Source organism: Podarcis tiliguerta (genome assembly GCF_965153285.1).
Source record: "Podarcis tiliguerta genome assembly, chromosome: 2".
NCBI lineage: Eukaryota > Metazoa > Chordata > Lepidosauria > Squamata > Lacertidae > Podarcis > Podarcis tiliguerta.
The window spans coordinates 11,305,939-11,328,838 of NC_139535.1; the positions used below are offsets into that span (position 1 = coordinate 11,305,939).

Genomic DNA, 22,900 nt, shown 5'->3' on the forward strand with positions numbered 1-22,900 from the left:
TCCCTCCCCCCTCCTGGTGCCTCCTTCCTCTTTTGTCGCTTGGCAGGAGACTAGGTCACCCCGAGGTCGTTGCTACGGCGACGGCGGGCCCAGAAAAGGGGTAGCAACTTTTGGCAGACAGACACAGAGATATGGGGGGGGGGGACGGAGAGAGAAGAAAGAAAGAAAGAGCAGAAAAGAGGCCTGAGGTTGAGCCAACGTATTGAGGATCCCTAGGAGAGAAAGGGAAAAAAATAGGGCCCCCTAACTCAACCCCCCCCCCCCAAGCACCACCTCCAATGTCAAAGCTGCCTCGGTTTTGAGACTGCCTCTGCTGTTTTGGCTTTCAATTGCCACCTGATCCGCATTTTCCACGGAGGAAAAAGAACCAAGATTCTGGCGACTTGATTTATTACGGCGCTGAGCTTTCAGGCCCTAATTATTTTGCTAAGTCTCTCTAAGGCAGGGATGGCAAGCTCAGTCCGGCCCACGGAGCATTTCCTGCCCTCTCCCCATCCCAAAGACTCTACAATTGTTGGCGATGGGAGGCAAAGCCACACAAAAATTCAAGAAGGGGGGCCGGTCGTTCCACCCCCCACCCTGACCATTGATATGATCAAATATCAATCATTTGATAAGCAAAGAGAGGAGCGACAGCCCTCTTCCCGGCATGCGGCCCCCGCCCCGCAAGGTTCGCGGCCCCTGGTGTCGCAAGACTCTTTGTTTATCTCGCATATATTTAGCAGCCGGGTGTCTTCACCTGCCACTGCCAAAACGTCTGTAGGTCAGGCCGACCCTAAAACACAGCGCAGCAGCAGGGGCCCAGTTTAATGTTTAAAAAAGGAGTAACACGGCTGCCAACAACAAAACCCGAAGCGAGAAACCACCTTGCCAACTCCTGTGCCTTTAAGAGAACTTTGCTGGGCAGAAATCCATGGCCCAGCGCCAGACAGGATCTCCAGGCCTATAGCTGCACCTCAAAGTCCTTTTAAAGAGACCAGCCACGTTCACACTGAATAGCTGAAGCACTCTCAGACCACTTTAAACACTCCCCAAGAAAGCTGGGAACTGTAGTTGGTTACTGGGAAGAGGGACAAGCTCTTAAACAACTCTGGGAATTGTGGCTCTGGATTGCAGGAAGCCATGGCTGTTTAAAGTGGTATACAATAGTGCCTCGCAAGACAAAAAGAATCCGTTCCGTGAGTCTCTTCATCTAGCGGTTTTTTCGTCTTGCGAAGCAAGCCCATTAGCGGATTAGTGCTATTAGCGGCTATTAAAGGCTTAAGGGATTAGCTGCTAAAAGGCTATTAGCAGTTTAGCGCCTTAGAAAAAGGGGTTGGGGAGCGGGGGAAAAAAACCCAGGAATCGCAAGACATTTTTGTCTTGCAAAGCAAGCCCATAGAGAAATTCGTCCTGCGAAGCACCTCCAAAACGGAAAACCCTTTCGTCTAGCGGGTTTTCCGTCTTGCGAGGCATTCGTCTTGCGGGGCACCACTGTATTCCCCTCCCAGACTGGCTTAACAGCTCATCCCTCTTCCCAAGTACTGCTGGGAATTCTAGCTCTCAGCACCCATAACCAACTACAGTTCCCAGGGTTTTTTGAAGGAAGCCATGACTGTTTAATGTGGCATCTATTGCAGTGCTTTAAACGGATGGTGTTGAGGGGGCTGCAGGCCCTAAATATGGCAAATGTAGCTTTCAGCAGTCAGTTGGCATAGCGTAGTAAACTCACTTGGGGGGGGGGGGGGGACACGACAGAGTGTCTGACAAACTGCAGAGATTAGGGGTCAGCAACCTTTCTCAGCCGTGGGCCGGTCCACTGTCCCTCAGACCATGTGGTGGGCCGGACTATATTTTTTTGGGGGGAATGAACGAATTCCTATGCCCCACAAATAACCCAGAGATGCATTTTAAATAAATGCACACATTCTACTCATGTAAAAACATGCCAATTCCCGGACCGTCTGCGGGCTGGATTGAGAAGGCGATTGGGCCGCATCTGGCCCACGGGCCTTAGGTTGCCTACCCCTGCGGTGGAGTTACCAGGCAGGCCTAAGCAATGAAAGCAACCACACCAGCTATTTTACACACACCCCAACTCCTCCAGAGCCTCCCTGCAAGAGGCAAAACAGGGGCTTGGAGCCAGGGAAAATACTCTCCATCTGGTCAGGCCTCAAAGTCCCATGTGAACCGCAGAAAAAGACAGAAGGAAATTGAGAGGCAGACAAAGTGCTCTGTCCCATGGGGAGTGGGGCTCGAGATATTTTGATGCCCGAGGCCAATATGCCCACCCCAATATGGCAAAGTTTCCCCCTCATACATATTAACACGGGGCAGGATTGGGGCGAGGCAGTGGGAGGGCTTTCACGAAAATGACTAGCCATAGGCACAGTGGAAGGACGATGTCAGCCACCATGGACAGTAGCCACTGGTAGCCTTAAGGTAAAGGTAAAGGGACCTCTGACCATTAGGTCCAGTCGTGACCGACTCTGGGGTTGAGGCGCTCATCTTGCTTTATTGGCCAAGGGAGCCAGCATACAGCTTCCGGCTCATGTGGGCAGCATGACTAAGCCGCTTCTGGCGAACCAGAGCAGCACATGGAAATGCTGTTTACCTTACCGCTGGAGTGGTACCTATTTATCTACTTGCACTTTGACGTGCTTTCGAACTGCTAGGTTGGCAGGAGCAGGGACCGAGCAACAGGAGCTCACCCCGTCGCGGGGATTCAAACCGCCGACCATCTGATCGGCAAGTCCTAGGCTCTGTGGTTTAACCCACAGCGCCACCCGCATCCTTTCTGGTAGCCTTATTTGTCAATATTTTGCCTAATCATCTACTAAATGCATGCATTTTAAAAAAGCAAGGCAGCCCCTATAGAAGCATGAGGTGGAGAGATGCACCACTGACAACTGCTTGAAACACTGGAAAGCACATCTGTCAAATGCACTGGCAAAGGCCGGGGGAAACTGAACTCTTCCCACGGGAGAAAATCCTGTAGCCAAGTACATGGGTGTTTTGTTCTTAACACAGTTCTAATAAGATTATTGGGACGTGGGTGGCGCTGTGGGTTAAACCACAGAGCCTAGGGCTTGCCGATCAGAAGGTCGGTAGTTCGAATCCCCGCGACGGGTGAGCTCCCGTTGCTCGGTCCCTACTCCTGCCAACCTAGCAGTTTGAAAGCATGTCAATAGGTACCACTCCGGCAGGAAGGTAAAAGGCGTTTCCGTGCGCTGCTCTGGTTTGCCAGAAGCGGCTTAGTCAGGCTGGCCACATGACCCAGAAGCTGTACGCCGGCTCCCTTGGCCAATAAAGCAAGATGAGCGCCACAACCCCAGAGTTGTCCGCGACTGGTCCTAATGATCAGGGGTCCCTTTACCTTTAGTAAGATTATAAAGAACTATACAACGTATTATGATGAATACAGCAACTTTAACCTGACAAGATGTAGAGAACAGCATTTTGAAAACTGCGCAGTTGTCCAGGATTTTTCCAAAACGAAACAGATAAATATCACTTGACTCGGGAAGAGGGGGGAAAAAGGACAAGCGTTGATCCTTCGGCACCTCTCACTTTAAGCTCCCAAAGTCTTGTTTTTACAGGACATTTGTGCACACCCCTGTGCCTGTCACCCAACCCTCTTTTCTGGTTGAAGAGGTTTGGTGGGTTTCTGAAGCAACACAAAAAATATGTTTAACCAGTGGGAGAACCGGGAAGAACGACCCAATTTGCAAACCGCACAGAACTCTTGCCAATAGGGTATTGCCTTATGTATGCTCATGATAGCAGAACTTCAGGTGGTGTGGCAGATTATAAGGGGAGAGAGAATGAATATGCTTTGCATATGGCTAAAAGGCTCAGAGTGGAGGTGATGGGGGAAAACTTTTGCTTGAGATTCCAGAGAGCCACAGATGGCAATATTGGGCTAAACAAATAGGCTTACCTGGCATAAAGTAGGTACTTTCATTGAAACAGTACTTCGCCCCTGTATTAACTTCTACTATAAAGTACCCAAATTCTGCTACCTGAACATTCATTTCAGAGGGGAGTGAATTCACTGCTGTTTCCCTACAGAGTTTTTCTCCGGCAGTGAAAACATATTTAAGTTGGAGGAGGAGGAGGGGCGGGGAGGAATAAATCCTTTTCCGCTTGTGTGCAGGAGGGTGAAGAAGGATCAAAGTCCCACTCATATTTGGGGATGAATTGCAAAAATAAGTAAGTAAGGGGGCTATCCAGCTACATCACTGAGTTATTTCAGTGCAAGGATTTTAATGGATCTGCCCCGAATTTGAATGATGTTAAACTATCACCCGGTGCATTTTAAGAGTGTTTATTGCGGCCGCTATTTTTATACCTCACTATAATCACAGCTGTGTTATCAACACAGGACAAACAGGCATCCCTTTTGCAGCGAAGATTTATGAGCCTCTTGAGGCCCATTCTGGCATTCTAATCCTCGGGGAGATTACGATTGCCCCAAGGGAGAGTGGGGCACTAACTCTGCCCTCCCCTAGTCACTTTCCACCAGCTGAAGGCAAAATACCAGCAGCAGGGGAGATTGCTCTACTCATCTAGGTCCCCTACACAATTTAGGATCCTGGACAGCCAGGGGACTAAATCAAGCAGAGAACCTACACAAGCAGAAAAAGGCTCTCCACTTCAGAAGTTAATATTCCAACTAGCAGAGGGCAACGGGAAGTGGGGAAGGTAGAAGAAGGAGCATAGCTTAAGGGCAGAACATTTGGCTTGTGTGCAGAACATCCTAGGAAGTGTAAGAAACTCAGATACAGTGGTACCTCGGGTTACATATGCTTCAGGTTACATATGCTTCAGGTTACAGACTCCACTAACCCAGAAATAGTACCTTGTGTTAAGAACTTTGCTTCAGGATGAGAACAGAAATCGTGCTCTGGCAGCAGCAGGAGGCCCCATTTGCTAAAGTGGTGCTTCAGGTTAAGAACAGTTTCAGGTTAAGAACGGACCCCCAGAACGAATTAAGTACTTAACCCGAGGTACCACTGTACTCTCATCGCCAAATGGCACCTTAACAAATTTCAAAGCGGTTTACGACACATTAAAACATCAAACAAAACAACCCAAAATAAAACAAATTCAAGCGTCAAGAAAAAAATGTTCCGCATCCTTCTCTAAGTGACATTTTGCTTCCCCCAGTCACTAGCCTGGCACCTAGAGATTTCCACGTGTTCACAACTTGATCTGCACCCGTCACAAAACACTTCTAATTTCTAACACTGGTCCCACGTTTGATCCTCAGCAACTCCCTTTCCTGGAACCCTGGAGAACCACTGCCATACAGTATAGACCTGCGGTTCCCAAATATTTCCCCTTAGAAATTGCTGAGGACCACTAAATAATTTTTCTGACTGTTATAGTAGCTGTAATGCACTGTGCTAGATGCTGTGTGGTTTTTAACGGAGTTAAGGTTCAAACTTTTATCTCCAGCCTCCCGTTAACTGGCCACCGAACTTCTCCACTTCTCTCAAGTGCTTCCTCCCCCTATTATTTATTATTTTTATTAATTGAATTTATATACTGCCCTGTACCCGGGGGTCTCAGGGCGGTTCATAGAATAAAAGCAAAACCACAAAATACCTAAAAAACAAAACAACTCAATAGCCCCCCCCCCCAAAACAACAACAACAAACACCACCACATTTTAAAAGGGCATAGGATCAACCAAAGGCCTGGTTTAAAAAGAACGTTTTTGCGTGGCACCTAAAGGTGTGTAATGAAGGTAGCAGGTGAACTTCCAGGGGGAGAGCATTCCACAGATGGGGAGCCACTGCAGAGAAGGCCCTGTTCTCATGTTGCCACCCTCCGGACCTCTCAAGGAGGTGGCACACGAAGGAGGGCCTCAGAAGATGATCTCAGGGTCACTTCCGGGCCACCCTGTTCACCTTTCCAGAAGATTTCTGGATTCGAAGAATGACGAAGCAGCAGAAGAGCCCGCCACCCTTCACAGACATGCTGTGGACCTCCTGAATGAAACTGGTGGGACACCGCTGGGCCATGGCACACAGAGTGTGAAGCCTGAGCTAGATGCACCAATGATCTAAGGCAGCACCTTTTGCTCCTAGCGTGCTCCCCGCCTTTCCACCCATTGCATGAGGTGTTAGAATGCACGGTGTTAGAACACCAAAATCTCCCGTTCACAGTCCCCCAAGGTGAAGAGAGGATCAGCTATCCCATAGTCCCATACACCGGTTAAGAATGTACGCAGGGACGTTACTTTAGGTCTCTGCAATGTTTCCACTTGGTCCTAATAAAAGGTATTTCCCCTGCTGCTCCCTTTTTAAGAGGATGCTCTATAAATAGCCGCCTCTCTCTGGCTGCAAAGATAAAATCCAGAGCCATCCCGACTGTGTTTTTCAAGCATCCTTGGGGAGGTAGCTGCAAACGACCCGCTGGACTTCCAGCAGTAATTCAACACCAAACTACGGCTGAGTGTTAACAGCTGAGGAGTGGCAGGAACGCCCAGCGGAGGCTGAGCGATAACTATCAGGGTGAATCTACCTCTGCAAGAGGCCTCCCCAACCTGGCGCTTCAAACTACAACTCCCACCAGCTCCGTCCAACTTGTTTTACCTAAAAGCATGTTATTTTGGGTCCCTGTATTTTAATAAAATCCATGTCCGGGTTTTTCATAAGAGCTGGTTTGAAGAGCCTCACGTGGATTATCTCAGTAATGCTTTCAACAGACCTGCAAATTTTGTTGGCAACCATCAGTCTCGAGATACAATGGAGTGTGCCACTGAGGGTGAAGTCAAACTGCTGTGAATTAAAAAGTAAAGGGACTCCTGACCATTAGGTCCAGTCATGACCGACTCTGGGGTTGAGGCGCTCATCTCGCTTTACTGGCCGAGGGAGCCGGCGTACAGCTTCCGGGTCATGTGGCCAGCATGACTAAGCCACTTCTGGCGAACCAGAGCAGCGCACGGAAATGCCATTTACCTTCCTGACGGAGCGGTATCTATATATCTCCTTGCACTTTGACGTGCTTTCGAACTGCTAGGTTGGCAGGAGCAGGGAGCTCACCCCGTCGCGGGGATTCGAACCGCCGACCTTCTGATCGGCAAGCCCTAGGCTCTGTGGTTTAACCCACAGCGCCATACGTGTATTACACAATTATGGAGTTGTAAGGGATCCCAAGGGTCATCTAGTCCAACCCTCTGCAATACAGGAACAGCAAAACTATGTCAACTGCTTTGATACTCTTATTGTATGTGGAGGGAGGGCTGGGGGTTGGCGGTGGTTTGTTTATACTGTTTATACAGTTCAGATTCCTTTTAGAGGCTTCACAAACCATGGTTTATGGCGCCGAAGGGTCTCGGGGCTGAACACTCCTCCCCTCCACCTGAACCAGGGAACTCCGGCTTAAAAACAAGCCAGGATCTTTGTGCCAAGTGCGATGGGGGGAAGAGAGGAATGAGCTTCTCTCCACACCAGTGCTCCTTCCTGGCTTCACAGACCGCAGTTTATGTAGCCCCAAAGGCCCATCTGAACTGGGAGTTAATGGCCAAGCACTAAATTTTATCAAGAAAGTCCCTAGCCGAAGCTCTTTGCCACTCCAGCCCAGCCTCTTCACAACATCTCCTTGTGATAAATCAATTCTGCTTCCTTGGAGGTTTTTAAGCAGAGGTCAGGTGGTCATCTCAACTCCTTCCTCCCCCCACCAAAAAAGCTCCTTTTGCTTCTTTTCCCCTGCAGCATTTGCCTGCAGTTCCACCTTTTCAAATTCACAGAATTATAAGAGTTTGAAGGGTCAGCTAAGTCCCACTCCTTGCAATGCAGGAATCTTTTGTCCAAAGTTGGGCTCGAACCCACAACCTTGAGATTAAGAGTTACCTGTCACAGCCTAGCCTCCCTCGCAGGACTGTTGTGTGGACAAAAAAAGGAGTGGGGCAGAGGTGAAACCACTTTGATTGAGCTCCTTGGGAGAAAAGGGGAGATAGAAATGGAATAATAACTAAATAAATGCTAAACTGCACTAAGTCCTACCCCGTCTTGCCTGTTTCTGCCTGGCCTCTCATGTCAGACATCCAAATTATTCACACATGACCACACTCTCCCAATTACAGGCCTATAGGACCTGTTTTATGTTCAATCAAAAGAGGTGCGTTGATTTAAACAGGCCCAATTTGCATTTATTTTGTTTTATTGCAACTTGCACAGCCTTTGCAGCTGCCAGATCTCCTCAAGGGCGCCATTTCACAACTGCAGCTGCCAAGGGCACCAATTTAACTGCCAGGTTTCGCAGGCTGAAGATAAAAGAGGGGGAACAAGCGAAATTCAGCAAGATTCAATGGAGCGCCACTCTTGAACACATTCAAGATTGAACCGTTTGTTTGTTTTTTAAAAGTAGTGTCCTCCATAAAACAAAAGGGGTCTGTGGACCCTGCCTTCCACCATCCCATTCCTCCTTTCAGAAAGACACTCTTCCCTGGTCTACAGGGTTAAATATACATATATTGGAATCACAGAATTGTAGAGCTGGGATGCCAAGGTTCATCTAGAGCAACCCCTGCCACACAGGAATCTCTTGCCCAACGTAAGGTTCGAACCCACAACCCGGGGAATAAGAGCCTCGTGCTCTACCAACTAAGCTACATTACCTTGTTTCAAAAATCGTTTTTGGGCTGTGAAAGTCGTAACGTGCATGTTAGCTCAGTACAATTTTCTTCTATCAGACTGGATGACCCTCAGGGTCCCTTCCAACTCTAAAAAGGTAAAAGTACCCCTGCCCGTACGGGCCAGTCTTGACAGACTCTAGGGTTGTGCGCCCATCTCACTCAAAGAGGCCGGGGGCCAGCGCTGTCCGCAGACACTTCCGGGTCACGAGGCCAGCGTGACATCGCTGCTCTGGCGAGCCAGAGCCGCACACGGAAACGCCGTTTACCTTCCCGCTAGTAAGCGGTCCCTATTTATCTACTTGCCCCCGGGGGTGCTTTCAAACTGCTAGGTTGGCAGGCGCTGGGACCGAGCAACGGGAGCGCACCCCGCCGCGGGGATTCGAACCGCCGATCTTTCAATCAGCAAGCCCTAGGCGCTGAGGCTTTTACCCACAGCGCCACCCGCATCCCTTCCAACTCTACAATTCTATAATTTCTAGGTTCAAAAAGGTTCCACTCCAAGGATAAGCCCAGGCCAGGTGTGAGGGAACTTTGGCTCTCCTGAGGTTGCTGAACTCCACCTCTCATGAGCCCCAGCAAGCATGGTCCAGGACAAGGGATGATGGGAGTTGTAGTTCAGCAACACCTGGAAGGCGGAAGCTTCCCCACATTTGATCTAAAACAAATAAATATATAAAGCCACTTCTGGGCACCTCTGACCCTTGGGCAGCTGGCCTGTCCTATCCAAGCCAAAACAAGGCCTGAGGCCTGTGCTGCTCAGACTGAGAAGCTTCCACTGACAATAATTCTTGTATTTTTCTTTATAAGCCCTAATAAAAACTTTTTTTAAAAAAGAGCTCCTATTTTTTAATATAATGTTAACTGGGGAGGATGGCATCATAGGAGATTCAGATGGCAGCCCCGTTTTAAAGTCTCTTTTACTATCAAGGGGCCCAACTCGGCTTCTGTGAAGACGCCGCGGACCCTGACAAGAGAGCAACGTTCACCATGAAACAACAGATTCCCATGTATACGCTGTGAGGAAAGCCACTGCAGCTCCTCCAGATGTAGGCGAGCATACGGATCTCTAAAAATAAAGGAGCCGTGGCACATTTTGCCTCCTGTGGAGGACGCCTGGCCTTGCCTCCCACCTTAACAATGAAAGCAACAGATGCTCTTTCCAGCCATGGGGAATGCAGCTAATTTATGTTCTTTCTAATTTATGTCTTTTGGGGAAGGGCTGCAGCTCAGCAAGGAACTTCTGCGCCCCGCGTTGAAGGCCCAGGTTCAATTCCTTGGCATCTCCAGGTAACAACGAGGGGGAAATGTCCCCTGCCTGAAATTCTGTGCAGCTGCTGCCAGTCAGAGTAGACAATACTGACCTGGGGGAGTTGATGGTCTGACTCAGAATGAAGCAGTTTCTTATATTCCCCTATTCCATCCACACACCCTAAATCTTTAGGTGGGCAAACCACATGCTTTTCTTAAATTTTAAAAAGGTACCACCAACACCCATGCAGATCAGGAGTAAGGAGCCTTTGGTCATCCTGATGTTGCCAAACTACAACTCCATCAGCTGCAAGAAGGAAAGCCAACGATGAGAGAAGATGGGAGTTGTAGTTCAGTAAACATCCGGGACAGCAGTCACGAAATTAAAAGACGCCTGCTTCTTGGGGAAAAAGTAATGACAAACCTAGACAGCATCTTAAAAAGCAGAGACATCACCTTGCCAACAAAGGTCCGTATAGTTAAAGCTATGGTTTTCCCAGTAGTGATGTATGGAAGTGAGAGCTGGACCATAAAGAAGGCTAATAGCGAAAGAATTGATGCTTTTTAATTATGGTGCTGGAGGAGACTCTTGAGAGTCCCATGGACTGCAAGAAGATCAAACGTATCCATTCTGAAGGAAATCAGCCCTGAGTGCTCACTGGAAGGACAGATCCTGAAGCTGAGGCTCCAATACTTTGGCCACCTCATGAGAAGAAAAGACTCCCTGGAAAAGACCCTGATGTTGGGAAAGATGGAGGGCACAAGGAGAAGGGGACGACAGAGGACGAGATGGTGGGACAGTGTTTTCAAAGCTACCAGCATGAGTTTGACCAAACTGCCGGAGGCAGTGAAAGACAGGAGTGCCTGGCGTGCTCTGGTCCAGGGGGTCACAAAGAGTCAGACACGACTAAACAACTAAACAACAACAAAACATCTGGGAGCCCAGAGGCTCACCACATCTGACGTGCATTAGTATGGGATCACTTTCAAATGCTTTCTGATGAGAAATAATTATTCGTTAAATTTATATACTGCCCTTCATCCAAGTATCTCAGGGCGGTTCATGAGATAAAATAAACATCGTATTACACAGAGACACGCACAACCTGCTTTTTAGAAACAGCTTAAAAACCGGCCAGGGCAGGTGATGTGGAGGTGAAGAAGTGACATCATAGGGGCCAGCCAATCAGCACAGGGCACAGCCGGATTCTGATGGGAACGTGTGACATCGTAGGGGCCAGCCAATCAGCGCAGGGCACAGCCGGATTCTGATGTGGACAGGAAGGGATGGGTTTCCCCTGACTCAGAAGGAAAGACTGCACTCCTGTACAAAACTAGTATATTTATTGCTCTTCTGTACAAAACTTCTGTACACTTCCCTGGTGGGCTGAGTGCTTGTGTTGATGCACCCAGTTTGGAGCAGAAACATGCTTGCCCCGGAGGTAGATGCAGCTGCTGTACAGACCCACTCTCAGGCACCAACGGGGCTCTCAAACCAACGCCACCAACAGATAGGTTTCAGTGCCTTAGCTTCCTGCACTACCTGCTCCCGAGGAGACCAGGCCTTAAGGAAAAGGGTGTCCTTTGTGGATGCGGACCTGGCCTGAAGAGAGACTCAGGTGACCTTCCCAGCTTGAAGAGTGCCCATCGACTCTCTATGCCAACCAGGATGCACCAAACCCAGTAAATCCCTCTACCTGCCTTTGACCTCACATCTGCTTCTGGCCACTCCAAGCCTTGGAATTTGACCTTCCGCCTGCCTTGAACTCTCTTCTTCACATCTATCGCTCATCTTGCCTGCCCACACCCAAAGCTGGACTGCGGCTGCGGCTTGTCTCAGAGCTAGGGGAAGTCCCGATGACATTCTCCCCCATTCCCAGGACTGCACAACTCTGCGCTCAAAAAGGCAGCCAGCAAAAGCAAGTTTCTGGACCTCATGGTTATGAAGATGCACATAAAGCAACCTGGGGCATAAGGCCCTAAAAGTTACCAGCCTATAAAAATGTTTACTAGCCTACTGAGAACCTGCAGATGGTTTACCCGCTGAGTTTACATGCTCATTGTGCAGGTGGGAGCTTTTTCCTTCCGAAACATGGATGTGAAGCTTTAGGCCCACCATTTTGGCCCAACCCTACCCACCTGTCAATCAGCTGACATCACTCATGACATCAGCTGCTGGGTGGGAGGGTGAGGTCCTATTCTGAGTTGTACAGGCAAGTTTCCGGCAGCGAACAGGCGCTCACAGCCAAATCCCCTGACGAGCAGGGATTAAATCCTGCTCAGTTTGGCTGTGCATGTTGTTTTCTAAGCACAGGCCCGCACAGCCAAAGCAAGCAGCTCCAGGTTTTTTGCAGCATCGACTTGCAGGCCTTTTTCCTGCACTACCAAGCGCAGAGCTGGCAACACCCCTTGCACTGTGGTTTACCGAGTGCCCGGCGTGATGTCATTATGATGTCACGTGATTGACAAGTAGGCTATCCCTGGAGCCAAAAATCTTCACCCCTGCTCTAGCAGCGCACTCTGGTTTCTGTGCTGGGAACAGGAAAAGAATGGACAATGCTGTCTCTCCATGGACGTGTCTGTGGTAACCAGGCTAGTGCTTAACTGCAAGGTTCCCTTAAATAATATGAGCAATGTGAGCCAGAAGTTTTAGAGACTAGAGACAGGTGTGGCCAATTAGCCTTTCAAGCAATTGTCAGAAGAATGCCAGGGCATTGCATAACTTCCCCCTTCTCCTTGCCAAACCAAAGCAGGATTAATTATGCAAAATGAGCAAATTATGAACATCTGCATCAACTCAGCCTTGGTTTTTTTTTTTTTGGTATGGAATTAAGCTTTCTTGCAAAGATTTGTTTTTTTAAGCAGAGAGAACATACCTTGCTCTGGATCTTGAGGGAATGAAGATTTGCCTTTGGCAGTCAGGGAGGGGCGCAGCTCTAAGCCTCCCCGAAAGTTACAGGTACAGCAGGGCAAAGGTTCAAAAAATAAATAAAACACCCGTGCAAATGCGCGAGGCAGCCAGTGGGAGGGGAGAACAATTTAAAAATGGCAAGACTTGGCATGCATACACACCCTTTGTACAATTAGCGTGATTTCAGTGCCACTTCTAGACTTTAAATGGCTTGCAGCAAAAACGTTTAAACCGCAAGAACACCAAGCCACTTCATTCGAGTTGTAAAACAACCAGAAAATGACCCTGTAATTAATCCTACTTTGCTAAGTCAAGAAGAATACTATCTCTTGCTCGGCATCTCATCCTAAAGGGGCCAAAAAGATATGAAGACAAGAGGTTTCACATGAGGAGCAAGGATTCCACTAAGCAGGGTTCTTCAATTGCTGGGGGGGCAGGTTGGAATAGATGACCTTCAGGGTCCCTTCCGAATCAAATTCTCTGATTCTAGCAAGAAAACACTGCTCCTGGCGAAGGATAGCCCTGATTTTGGTGCGATTCTCAACAGGACATCTCTATTTGGTTTAAATCTCTCTTTTTGGAGGGGGGGGGGTCATATGGGAGGAGGTGCTCAGTCAAATATGCCAGGGCATCTATTCCTGCATTGCAGGGGGTTGGACTAGATGACCGTTGGGGCCCCAACTCTACAATTCTATGAATCACCCTGATAAAACTGGCATAGTACATTCCTCCCTTGGGGTCCCTTCGCACCCCATAATTCTAGGATTCCAAAAGCCAATGCAATGCATTCGAGACCAGCTTCAGTTTCCAGACTGTCTTCAAGGCCAGCCCTCCGTGCAACTGATTGCAGTTATCAAGCCAAGAAACTATCAGCGGATGCATCACAGCAGCAATGCCCCTCGCTATCTAGAAAGAGGTGCAACTAGCTGGAAGAGGTGAAACTTCACACCCGGCTGCAACTACCAGAGCAGTCTGGATCCCCAAATACAGTTATGGTCCAGATTGAGATGGGATGCAGAAAATCCCATCTCAAATTTCAATCCCAAATTTCAAAATTTTAAAATATGGAATTATTTTTTTTGCTGATTTTCAGGACCAAAGTCCTTTCACAGCAGCTTGCAATCACGACAGCATGACCAACCTGACCTTTAAAACCACATACAGATAAAGATTTTTTCCAAAAGCCAAAAGGTTAGCAGAACACCATAAAGACAAAAAGAGGACCTATTATAATGCTAGGCTGCTTGCATCCGTCATATAGAGTCGGCATACAGCTAGCCAGCTTGCAAATAACACAAGCAAGTTTAAACCATCCCAGCTACCTAAACAAAGGCAGATTGAAATGGGAATGTCTCCAAGGCTCAACTATATGGACAGAGCCAAACTATGTCATCTCCAAGGGAAGGAGTGCAACAGATGAGGGGCCACCAGGGTGGATAAAAATCAATGTTTTTTGTTTTTTTTTTTAAAAATCGGATTTTAAAAATTTAAATCTATTTTTTTTAATTTAAATTGGATTTTTAAAATAAAATGCTTTTGGAGGAAAAATCTTTCTAAAGATAGTCTTCTATTTAAGTTACATTATAGTTCAAAGGGTATTCATCAGGAAATAAGGATTTGTTTTAAGTTTTTCATGTGTGCTAAAACTCAGTGTTTGTGTTTTTTAAAAAATTGTTTAACCACACCAGTTAACAAACATGGATACATATGCTATAATGTTACTGTTTTAGTTAAATAAGTTGTTTAAATTGTTATTATGGAATTGATTATTTTTCTCCTTCCAATAATGTACAGCAGAACAGTTGTCCAAATATAAACAGTTAACTTATTAAACCTCACAATAATTTCATAATTATCTGTCTATGTATTTCTAATAGTATAACCAAATCTGTAATTTTTTATAAGACTAAAAACTAATCTGAAAATTTATTATTCCAAAAATGAAACCTTCCTCTGGTTGTAAATATTAAGATGATACCAGCAAGAACGAGTCTTTCTGTAAAAAAAAAAGAGATTTAAATCAAGTCTTACTGATTAGTCATTTAAATTGATTTGATTTAAATCAAATCCGCCCTGGGGGCCACCACCAAAAAAGGCCCTGTCTCGTGAATTCACTAACAGGTCTGCACACAGGGCCTCTGTGGCCCAACAGTTACACCAATGTGGGGCCCTTAAGGTCTTCTCCTGGAATCGACAAAGCTTCTGAGCACCTGTATATGCACACCTATTGCCCTCTTTTTTCCTGGGAAAAGTACATAGAGCTAAAGGAGGAAGTTGAAAAAGCAACGCTCTCCCCCACTTCCTCTTTCGCCTTTAGGTGCTTTGAAAGGCTCAGATTACTTCTACCAGCTCCCACGGAAAAGCATTCACACCATCTCTTTTTTTGTCTGTCCAGTTCGCAAGAAAATGGATCAGAGGGGGTTGCATCCATGATTCTTGCTCGAAAAATACAAATGTGCCCACAAGCCGCCCCACACAAAAAGTATGACAGCCCCTGATTTAGTATGAGAATGCCTGAGCTTTCTAGCTACATTGTCATACGTAGGAAGAAGATTCTTAAATTGGTTTATAATTGTTTAACCCGAAAGGACCCACAACAGGCTTTTTCAATGTAGGCCTCACTACTGTCCTCCATTAAATGCAGCTGGAAATTTTGGCTTCCTCAGTGAAGCATTATCTGCAGGACCTCCCCTATCTAATTGGTATCAAAAGCACCCGGGTGGATCAGTCCAAAGGCTCACCTATTTTAGCATCCAAGTCCTACCCCAATTTAAAGTTTAATAGATTTATAACCCACTTTAAGAAGACATTCTTCACAAAGCTGTGCATGATAACAAAAGCCACCAAGGAGAATAATTTCAAAACATATAGAAAACCAAACTTTATTTATAATTTCGTAATATTGTAGAACAAAAGCCCATCAAGCAGTGCTTTATTTTTCCCATTTCTAAAGTAACAACGAACGGACACAAACTTCAAATAACTATAACCTGGCAGCTTCCAAGTTTTTAAACGTGTTCAATTCATTCTCTCAGAAAATAATTTCCAACGCATCCTGAAAAAATTCCAGTGCATATTACCCCAATTTCATAGGAACACTTTCCTAATTCAAGTTTGTATGGGAAACCCACATCGGGGGCAAAAAAATAAACATACTACCTGCAATTTAGAGCGCTCTGCGGTCCAGTTTGCATCAACCACAAAAAGATACAAAGAAAAAGGTAGGTTCTCAAGGACCACCAAAAGGAAGGAGCCAAACTGTCCTCTCAGGCAACTGAATTCCTTAAGTATGGGGCCATCACCGAGAAGGCCCTGCTCCATGTCCTCACCACACAGATCACCTTAGCTGTCAGGCACCTGAGCAAGGCCTCTGGAACAGATCTTAAGGTTATTTTCCCAGCAACTGGTATTTCAGAGGCATAACGCATCTAAAAACCGGAGGTAGGATATAACCATTATTTCTTGTTACCATGGATACATTTATCATCTTTGGGATCATATGCCTCTGAATACCAGTTGATGCAAACCACAGGTGGGGAAAGTAGTTCTGTTGTATTCAGGTCCTTTCCTCGTGGGCTTCCCATCGCGATATCTGGTCGGCCACTGCGAGAACAGAAGGCTGGACCAGAAAAGGCCCTTGGGCTAATCTAACAGGGCATCCTCTAACCCAGGCATCCCCAACCTTCGACCCTCCAGATGTTTTTGGACTACAATTCCCATCATCCCTGACCACTGGTCCTGTTAGCTAGGGGTCAGGGGAGTTGTAGGCCACAAACATCTGGAGGGCCGCAGGTTGGGGATGCCTGCTCTAAGCGCTGGCCCACTTATAAGACAAAGTGAGGCGACTGCCTCAGGCGGCAAGATTGACAGGACAGCAGATCCAGCCTCCAAGAGAAGCATCTGGCAGAGACTGACGCACTGGCAGAGATGGATACAGCACACACCTGGGAGGTCTCCTCCCACCCTTGCTCCCAATGTGGGTCTTTATTGCCCCCTTGTTCCGTGGCAGGGAGGGGACACCATTTTGTGGTTCGCCTCAGCTGCCAAAATGTATTTGGGCAGGCACTGGCTCCTCTTATGTCCTTATCAATTTTTTTAATTTAAAGCCGTCTAGGCCAGTGGCCTTTGTCACCATTTTATGGCAGAAAATCCCATACTTTAACTACGTACATGCCCTGTACTTCCGCTTTGTTCCTGAGGACAGATCAACACTATAAAGTACACCCGACACATATTCAGAACACACAAATTGCCCCCAAAGAATCCTGGGGACTGTGTACAGTGGATGCTCAGGTTGCGAACGTGATCTGTGCGGGAGGCGCGTTTGCAACCCGCGGGCTGCGATTCCGTGCTTCTGCGCATAGCGCGATATAGCGCTTCTGCGCATGCGCGACCGCCGAAACCCGGAAGTAATCCATTCCGGTACTTCTGGGTTTCAGCGGGTCCATAACCTGAAAAAACGCAACCTGAAGCGTCTGTAACCCGAGGTATGACTGTATTGTCAAGGGTGCTGGGAGCTGTAGAAGAGGAAGTTGCAGTTCCCAGGATTCTGTGAGGCAGGCAGAGTCATGTGCTTTGAATGTGTGTTGGGCATGTTTTAAAGGTATGGTATGGATCTGCCCCAAACCTTCTGTCAATCACCTTTAGAAGAACATTGAAAATTGAAATGGACCCTCTGGTAGTAGGTGAGCAGGAGAAGATAAACTTCTCCTTATCCATTTTCTCGGCGCCATGCATCAGTTTATAAACACGAACGATGCCTTTGCCCTTCTTACAACAGATTGCAGTGCTCATGTTTCATAAGCAGCCTTTTAAATTGCAAGCTTCCACCCAGCATCTCTGCTTTGGGTGATGCTGCAGAAGCAAAACAACCACCTCATATGGAAACCACAAGGTGCTTCCCCGCACTTGCGACATTTCAAACACGATTGGACTCCAACGCCCATCAGCCCCAGTGAGCAAGGCCAAAGGTCAGGGAAAATAGGGAGATGCAGCCCAGCAATATCAGTAGCGGACCAGCGGTCGGAGAACGTTGCAGGGAAGGAAGCATGCACAGGCTCCGATTGTCTGCACAAGCCCCACTGAATTTTGTGGAGATGATGCCTGAGCAAACTTGCACAGGACATGGCTGCGACTGCTTGCCTAAACTAGGGACCACTTCAAAGGCAGGAAAACTTTTTCAAACCGATTTTCTTGGCGACCTTCTGTGGATCACATGACATGGGGCCAAGCAAGAAGACATTTATTAACACACGCCAAAACATTCAGTCCCACAGCTTTCACCCGTCGTTTTTTAAACCTCCGGACCTATCTTTGATCCCGAAATGCAAAGAAATGGGACTCGCTGTTCATATTTTCCTGCATGTCTCTCTCCCATCTATGACTTTTACCTCCTTTTAAAAAACACAACAACCCACCCTAAAGCAGCTGCTTACAGAAGGGACGAAAATGGGAGGCGCGCCTTCGGTGTGACACAACTTATCCCCGAGTGCACGATCCGCTTGAGAGTTCCAACCCACCGGTTGGAAGATCAGCAATTCAGAGCTCACGTTTGAGCAAAACAAAACAAAAAGTATTCACACTCACTCTCTGAAACATAGGTTAGTGTTTCCAGAATCCAGCTTAATGCTTTTCTGGCTGGAATCCCACTCCCAGCGAGGCCTCCGAACTCCTATTGACTTGAGTGGGATTTAAGCAGTTTAAATAAACGTGCAGATGACCAAACGAGGCCCTAAAGACAGCTGGCCATTACTTCGGATACATGTGGCCCAAATCCCGGCAGCTTAAGACTGGATGAACTTTAATGACAATCCCAGCACACACACACAAACCCTTTGCTCTCACTCTCTCCTTTTCACTAATCCTTTTAAGGCTTGGGCTGCTGGGTTCTTTTCACTTTTTAATCTGGGCACAGTACAACTTCTAAGGAGCTGGCAGGAAACTCCAGTTTCTCCTCCCTGCCTCTCTCATGCAGAAACACAGCCTTAAAGGCACTTTGCATATCCCACCCCCACCCCCCTCAGCAAAAGGACACCCCACAGGCAAGCCTAAAACTTAAGAAGCAAGCCAGTCAAGGAAGCATCCCAAACCAAGGGAGAATTTTGGGGAACACAAAAGTGATGGGAGGAAAATGCGGGGATGAAAGTTTCAAAGACAGGAGGGGAGACCGGGGGGGGGGGGGTGGTATTTATTTCTGTGGACAAAAGATCCTGATGCTACCAGAGCCCCCTTTATGGACTAAGCGACCCCCATTACAAGTGAGGCAGTGTGAGCAAGGGGGGGGGGTAGAGATAGGGGGACATTTCCATCCTTGCACAAAAAAATACACCATGGTCAAACAGCGGACGGGTGGAGGCAGAGAAGGAGGCAGGTGGCGGGGCAAAGTTGCTACAAAGAAAACCAGGCAGGCGGAAAAAGAAATTTCAGACGCGTCAAGATGGCGCGGGAGACGACAGGCCTCTGGCAAAAACCTCTGGAGGGAAAACACCGGCTCTTCTGCCTTCCTCCTCTCTACCACAGACTCCCCATAATCCCCATTCAAATCCCTCCTTTTCTTCGCTCGACAATATAGTGGGTTGTGGGGTTATTTTGGTAACAGGTTGACAAATATATGTGTGTGTGTGTATTTGAACAACAACATACAGCCGCCCCTCTCAAACCCGGAGCCCAAACAATACAGTACCTGTCTTTTCTTTGATTTCGCAGAGGACGGTGAAGAGAGCTGGCTTCATGCGGTGACAATTCAGGGCATGTTTCCTGCAGTTTAAACAGTGGGAGAGAGAGCAGATAAAGCCGGTGGTTTTTGAGGGGAGGGAAGACTGGATTTGGAGTTGTCATAAAGAGAAAGGAAGCCTCTATCCACTTCCACAATAGCTCGCAGGCCTGAGCCTGGCGAATCCATCAATCAATCCTCGTTTATTCGCACATATAATGGAGTCCCCTCTCCGCCCCGAGTAATTCCCAGTATAATTCCAGCACCTGAACAGCCTAAACAATAAAAATAATATATATTTCCTTCAGTTGTTGAATGGTTTCTAAGAATGTGGAGGGGTGTTCAGGTTCAGTAAAATGGGCAAAGTTTGGTCAAGTTAGGGAAGGTAGACAAAAAAAGGGGGGGGGGGAATCTTAAGGAATGATCCCTGTTTACCCTTCGCTGGAATTACATTTTTGCATTGCTTTGATTCCTCCATCTCTCATCTTTTAAAACCCATTTTATGCAGTATAAAACAAATTTCAAACACTTTCTTCTGATATATAATTGCAGCCTTTGACATTCTTTTGGTTATATAGCTTTCCCCAATTCTAAACAATAACTCAGTTCACAAAACACTGGACTCGTGTTTTGCAACTCAGAAATTGAATAAAACCTGGATATACCGGACAATCAAAGCACACATTCAGAGAAACAATCCTCAAATTATTTTGTTCCCCTGCCCCAAACAGAACTCAGTATTTAGACCATCACACAAACTCACGGATTCTCCCCTCAAAGCACAACTTCCAAGTTCAGACCAACACAGTGTCCTGAGAGCCCTTTTCTCTCTATAGTGCTACAACTTCCACAAACCAAGAATTCAGCACAGAAAAACCTCTCCGCAGACCTTGATATCTACAATTCACCTCACATTGGATTTAATCCACATAGCTACACGGATCATAGGAAATAAAAAGACACCCCTGAGGATTTTAACTTTCTCGGTATAAAATACCTCTCTTCCCAACAGCCACTTCACAACCCTTAACCACACCGGTCTTGCGTTCTCTCACACAAACAGGGTGCCAATTCCCAGCAGGGGGGGGGGGGGGGACAACCTCCCAGGAATTTAGATGTCCAGACCTTTTGATACAAACCACTCCACACACAAACTCATATCTGAAACCAAACTTCTGGCAATCGTTCTGTCAAACAGAAACCATCTGACCAATAATATTGCCTCTAATCTAAAGATTGGCCTACAATATAAAGTCTTTTTTTATATATAAATAAAAATAAAAAAATACAGCAACCACACAAACTTATTATTCAAAGTTAGACAAAAGTCATAATTTCGGCATAAGACCCTTCAAAGAGTTTTATCTGCAAATAGGTAATTCTTTGCTCCCTCCAGCTCACCAAATATAATCAAAAATTTAACTGTTAATATATTTAACTACACAACAGAGACCCTCTAAAACATCAACCTCAGGGGTTTGGGATACCCCTGAACCAAATGTGAAAATCTGGTGGCTTGGCTAAGTGAACAGGCAGGGAGTGAAAAGCCAGGCTACTAAAACATCTGGAAGGGAAGCAAGGTCTAGTGGTTTAAGCAGAAGGAATAATGTGAGCAGCAGTCCCCAGAATCTCTCTTTTCATCCAAATTCCAGATCCAGTTCACCAGCAACACCATCCTGCGCATATGTACGCCCCACAACAAGCTGCAAACCCCTGAGAGTATGTTCAGTTACCCTAAAATGGCCCAAGTCCCAAATGGAACAGGCCCCAGCAACCCTCTCTGTAATCCACGCTTGGCTCCCCTGAAATCCGAACCTCTCCTTCCCAACTTCTCCACCCAACAAAAACAAGAGCCAACTTGCTCCAGACTTCCAGGCCTCAGGCTCTCCTCCTTTCTGAAGAGGCTCCGCTCAAGTTCGCCCCAACAAACAAGGGAATCCATTCTTAACCCACAATCTCGTCTTTCTTCCCCATCAAGTTCCCCCAAATAACACCCCCTCCACGTTCAGTTCCTGCCCAATCCAGCTTCCCAACTCCGGATTTGGGGGAATACCCCAATAAAACTGGAGCACCTCCACCCGAAGCCTTGAACTTCCAAGTCTCCACCCAGGCGCACAACATGCGCCCCCGAGATCCGGCACCACCTAACTCCGCTGGAAAGCGCGGGCCACCCCACGGCCCCCAGGTCTCGGTCCCACAGCTTGCATCCCAAACTACTCCCCGCCACACACAAAGGGAGAAACCCTCCCAGGCAACTTTCCAACCCCCCCTCTCCCCCACCAGCCCGTGCGCCCCGGAATGGCGAGAGGGTAACCAACTTTGCCTGCGCCTCGTCCAAGCTTTGGTCGGTGATGGTCATGATCTGTTGCAGGATGTCGCCGATGTCTTGCTTGCGCGGCTCGCCGTTATCCGAGGGGGGCTCGTGGAGGGAGTGGGGGGTCATGCTGGGGACCCCCGGCACGGCCGGATGGCCCGGCGGGAGCCCCACGGCCCCCCGAGCTTGGATCAGCCTCCCTTGGTCATCCATTCCGCGGGGGCACAAAAAGCCACCAAGGCGAAAACTGTCCAGCCGAGCGCGAGCGGGCGCGCACACAAAGACGCCGATCCTAACGCTGCCGAAATCCGGAGGCGCCCGGGCGACGTCGTCGAGGCACGGCTGGGTTTTGTATAGTTATATAGATCTACAGATCGCTATATGCAAGATCTGGAGATCTCTATTATTCCATCTTGGCCGCGCACTCCCACGGCCCCCTTCCCTTGGAGACTTTGGGGCTGGGAAAATGGAGTCCCACACAAGGGCTGGAGGAGGAGGAGGAGGAGGAGGAGCTGGAAAGAGGGAGGGAAGAGGAGGAAAAAGGAGGAGGAGATGGAGGAGGAGAGAGCAGCTTCTCTGGGCTTTCCTCCCTCCTCCTTCTCCTTTCTTCTTGACGCCTCCCCTCCTTTTCCAAGCTAGCGCTGCTGTGTGTATATAGAATACATTTACTGTATATGGAACAGCGCGCTCTCTCTTGTCTCTTTGCTGCCCCCAGCCGGCCCGCTGGAAGAAAAAAACCTGCAGGGGGGCAGCGAGAAGGCGCAAGGAGCCAGCCGGCTTCCTTCCTCTGAAGATTAGAATACTGTATAGTCATAGAGTTGGAAGGGCTCCTCCGGGTCATCTAGTCCAACCCTCTACAATATAGGACTATGCAGCTGGATCGAACCTGATGCAGCCTTGGAGTTATGCGCTGGAGAGAGAGAAAGAAAGAAGGAATGGATGGGCGGGATGCTTATGCACAGTATGCTTAAAGCACATTTATGACCCCCCAAGATGCCTGGGAACTGTAGTTCAGCCCCTTGCAGAGCTGCAGCTCTCAGCATTCTTAACAAACTACAATTCCCAGGGTTTTTTTTTTTTTTTGAAGGG

The 22,900-nt window shown here is 47.7% G+C and overlaps 1 protein-coding gene across 4 annotated transcripts in view; it reads right to left on the reverse strand.

The window, feature by feature from the left end:
• The window catches only part of PBX2 (PBX homeobox 2), a 40,072-nt gene extending 17,729 nt beyond the window's left edge, over positions 1 to 22,343 (reverse strand). Inside the window, exons 1-2 of one of the 4 annotated variants that reach the window (XM_083426301.1) lie at positions 21,816 to 22,343; positions 19,468 to 19,553 (exon numbers count right to left, since the gene is read on the reverse strand). In XM_083426301.1, coding sequence (XP_083282427.1) covers positions 19,468 to 19,553; positions 21,816 to 22,024 — 295 coding nt within the window. In that variant the 5' untranslated portion in view covers positions 22,025 to 22,343. The remainder of the gene's footprint in view (positions 1 to 19,467; positions 19,554 to 21,815) is intronic. The other 3 variants (XM_083426302.1, XM_083426299.1, XM_083426300.1) reach the window with 3 other exon arrangements.
• Between the last annotated feature and the right edge of the window lie 557 nt (positions 22,344 to 22,900).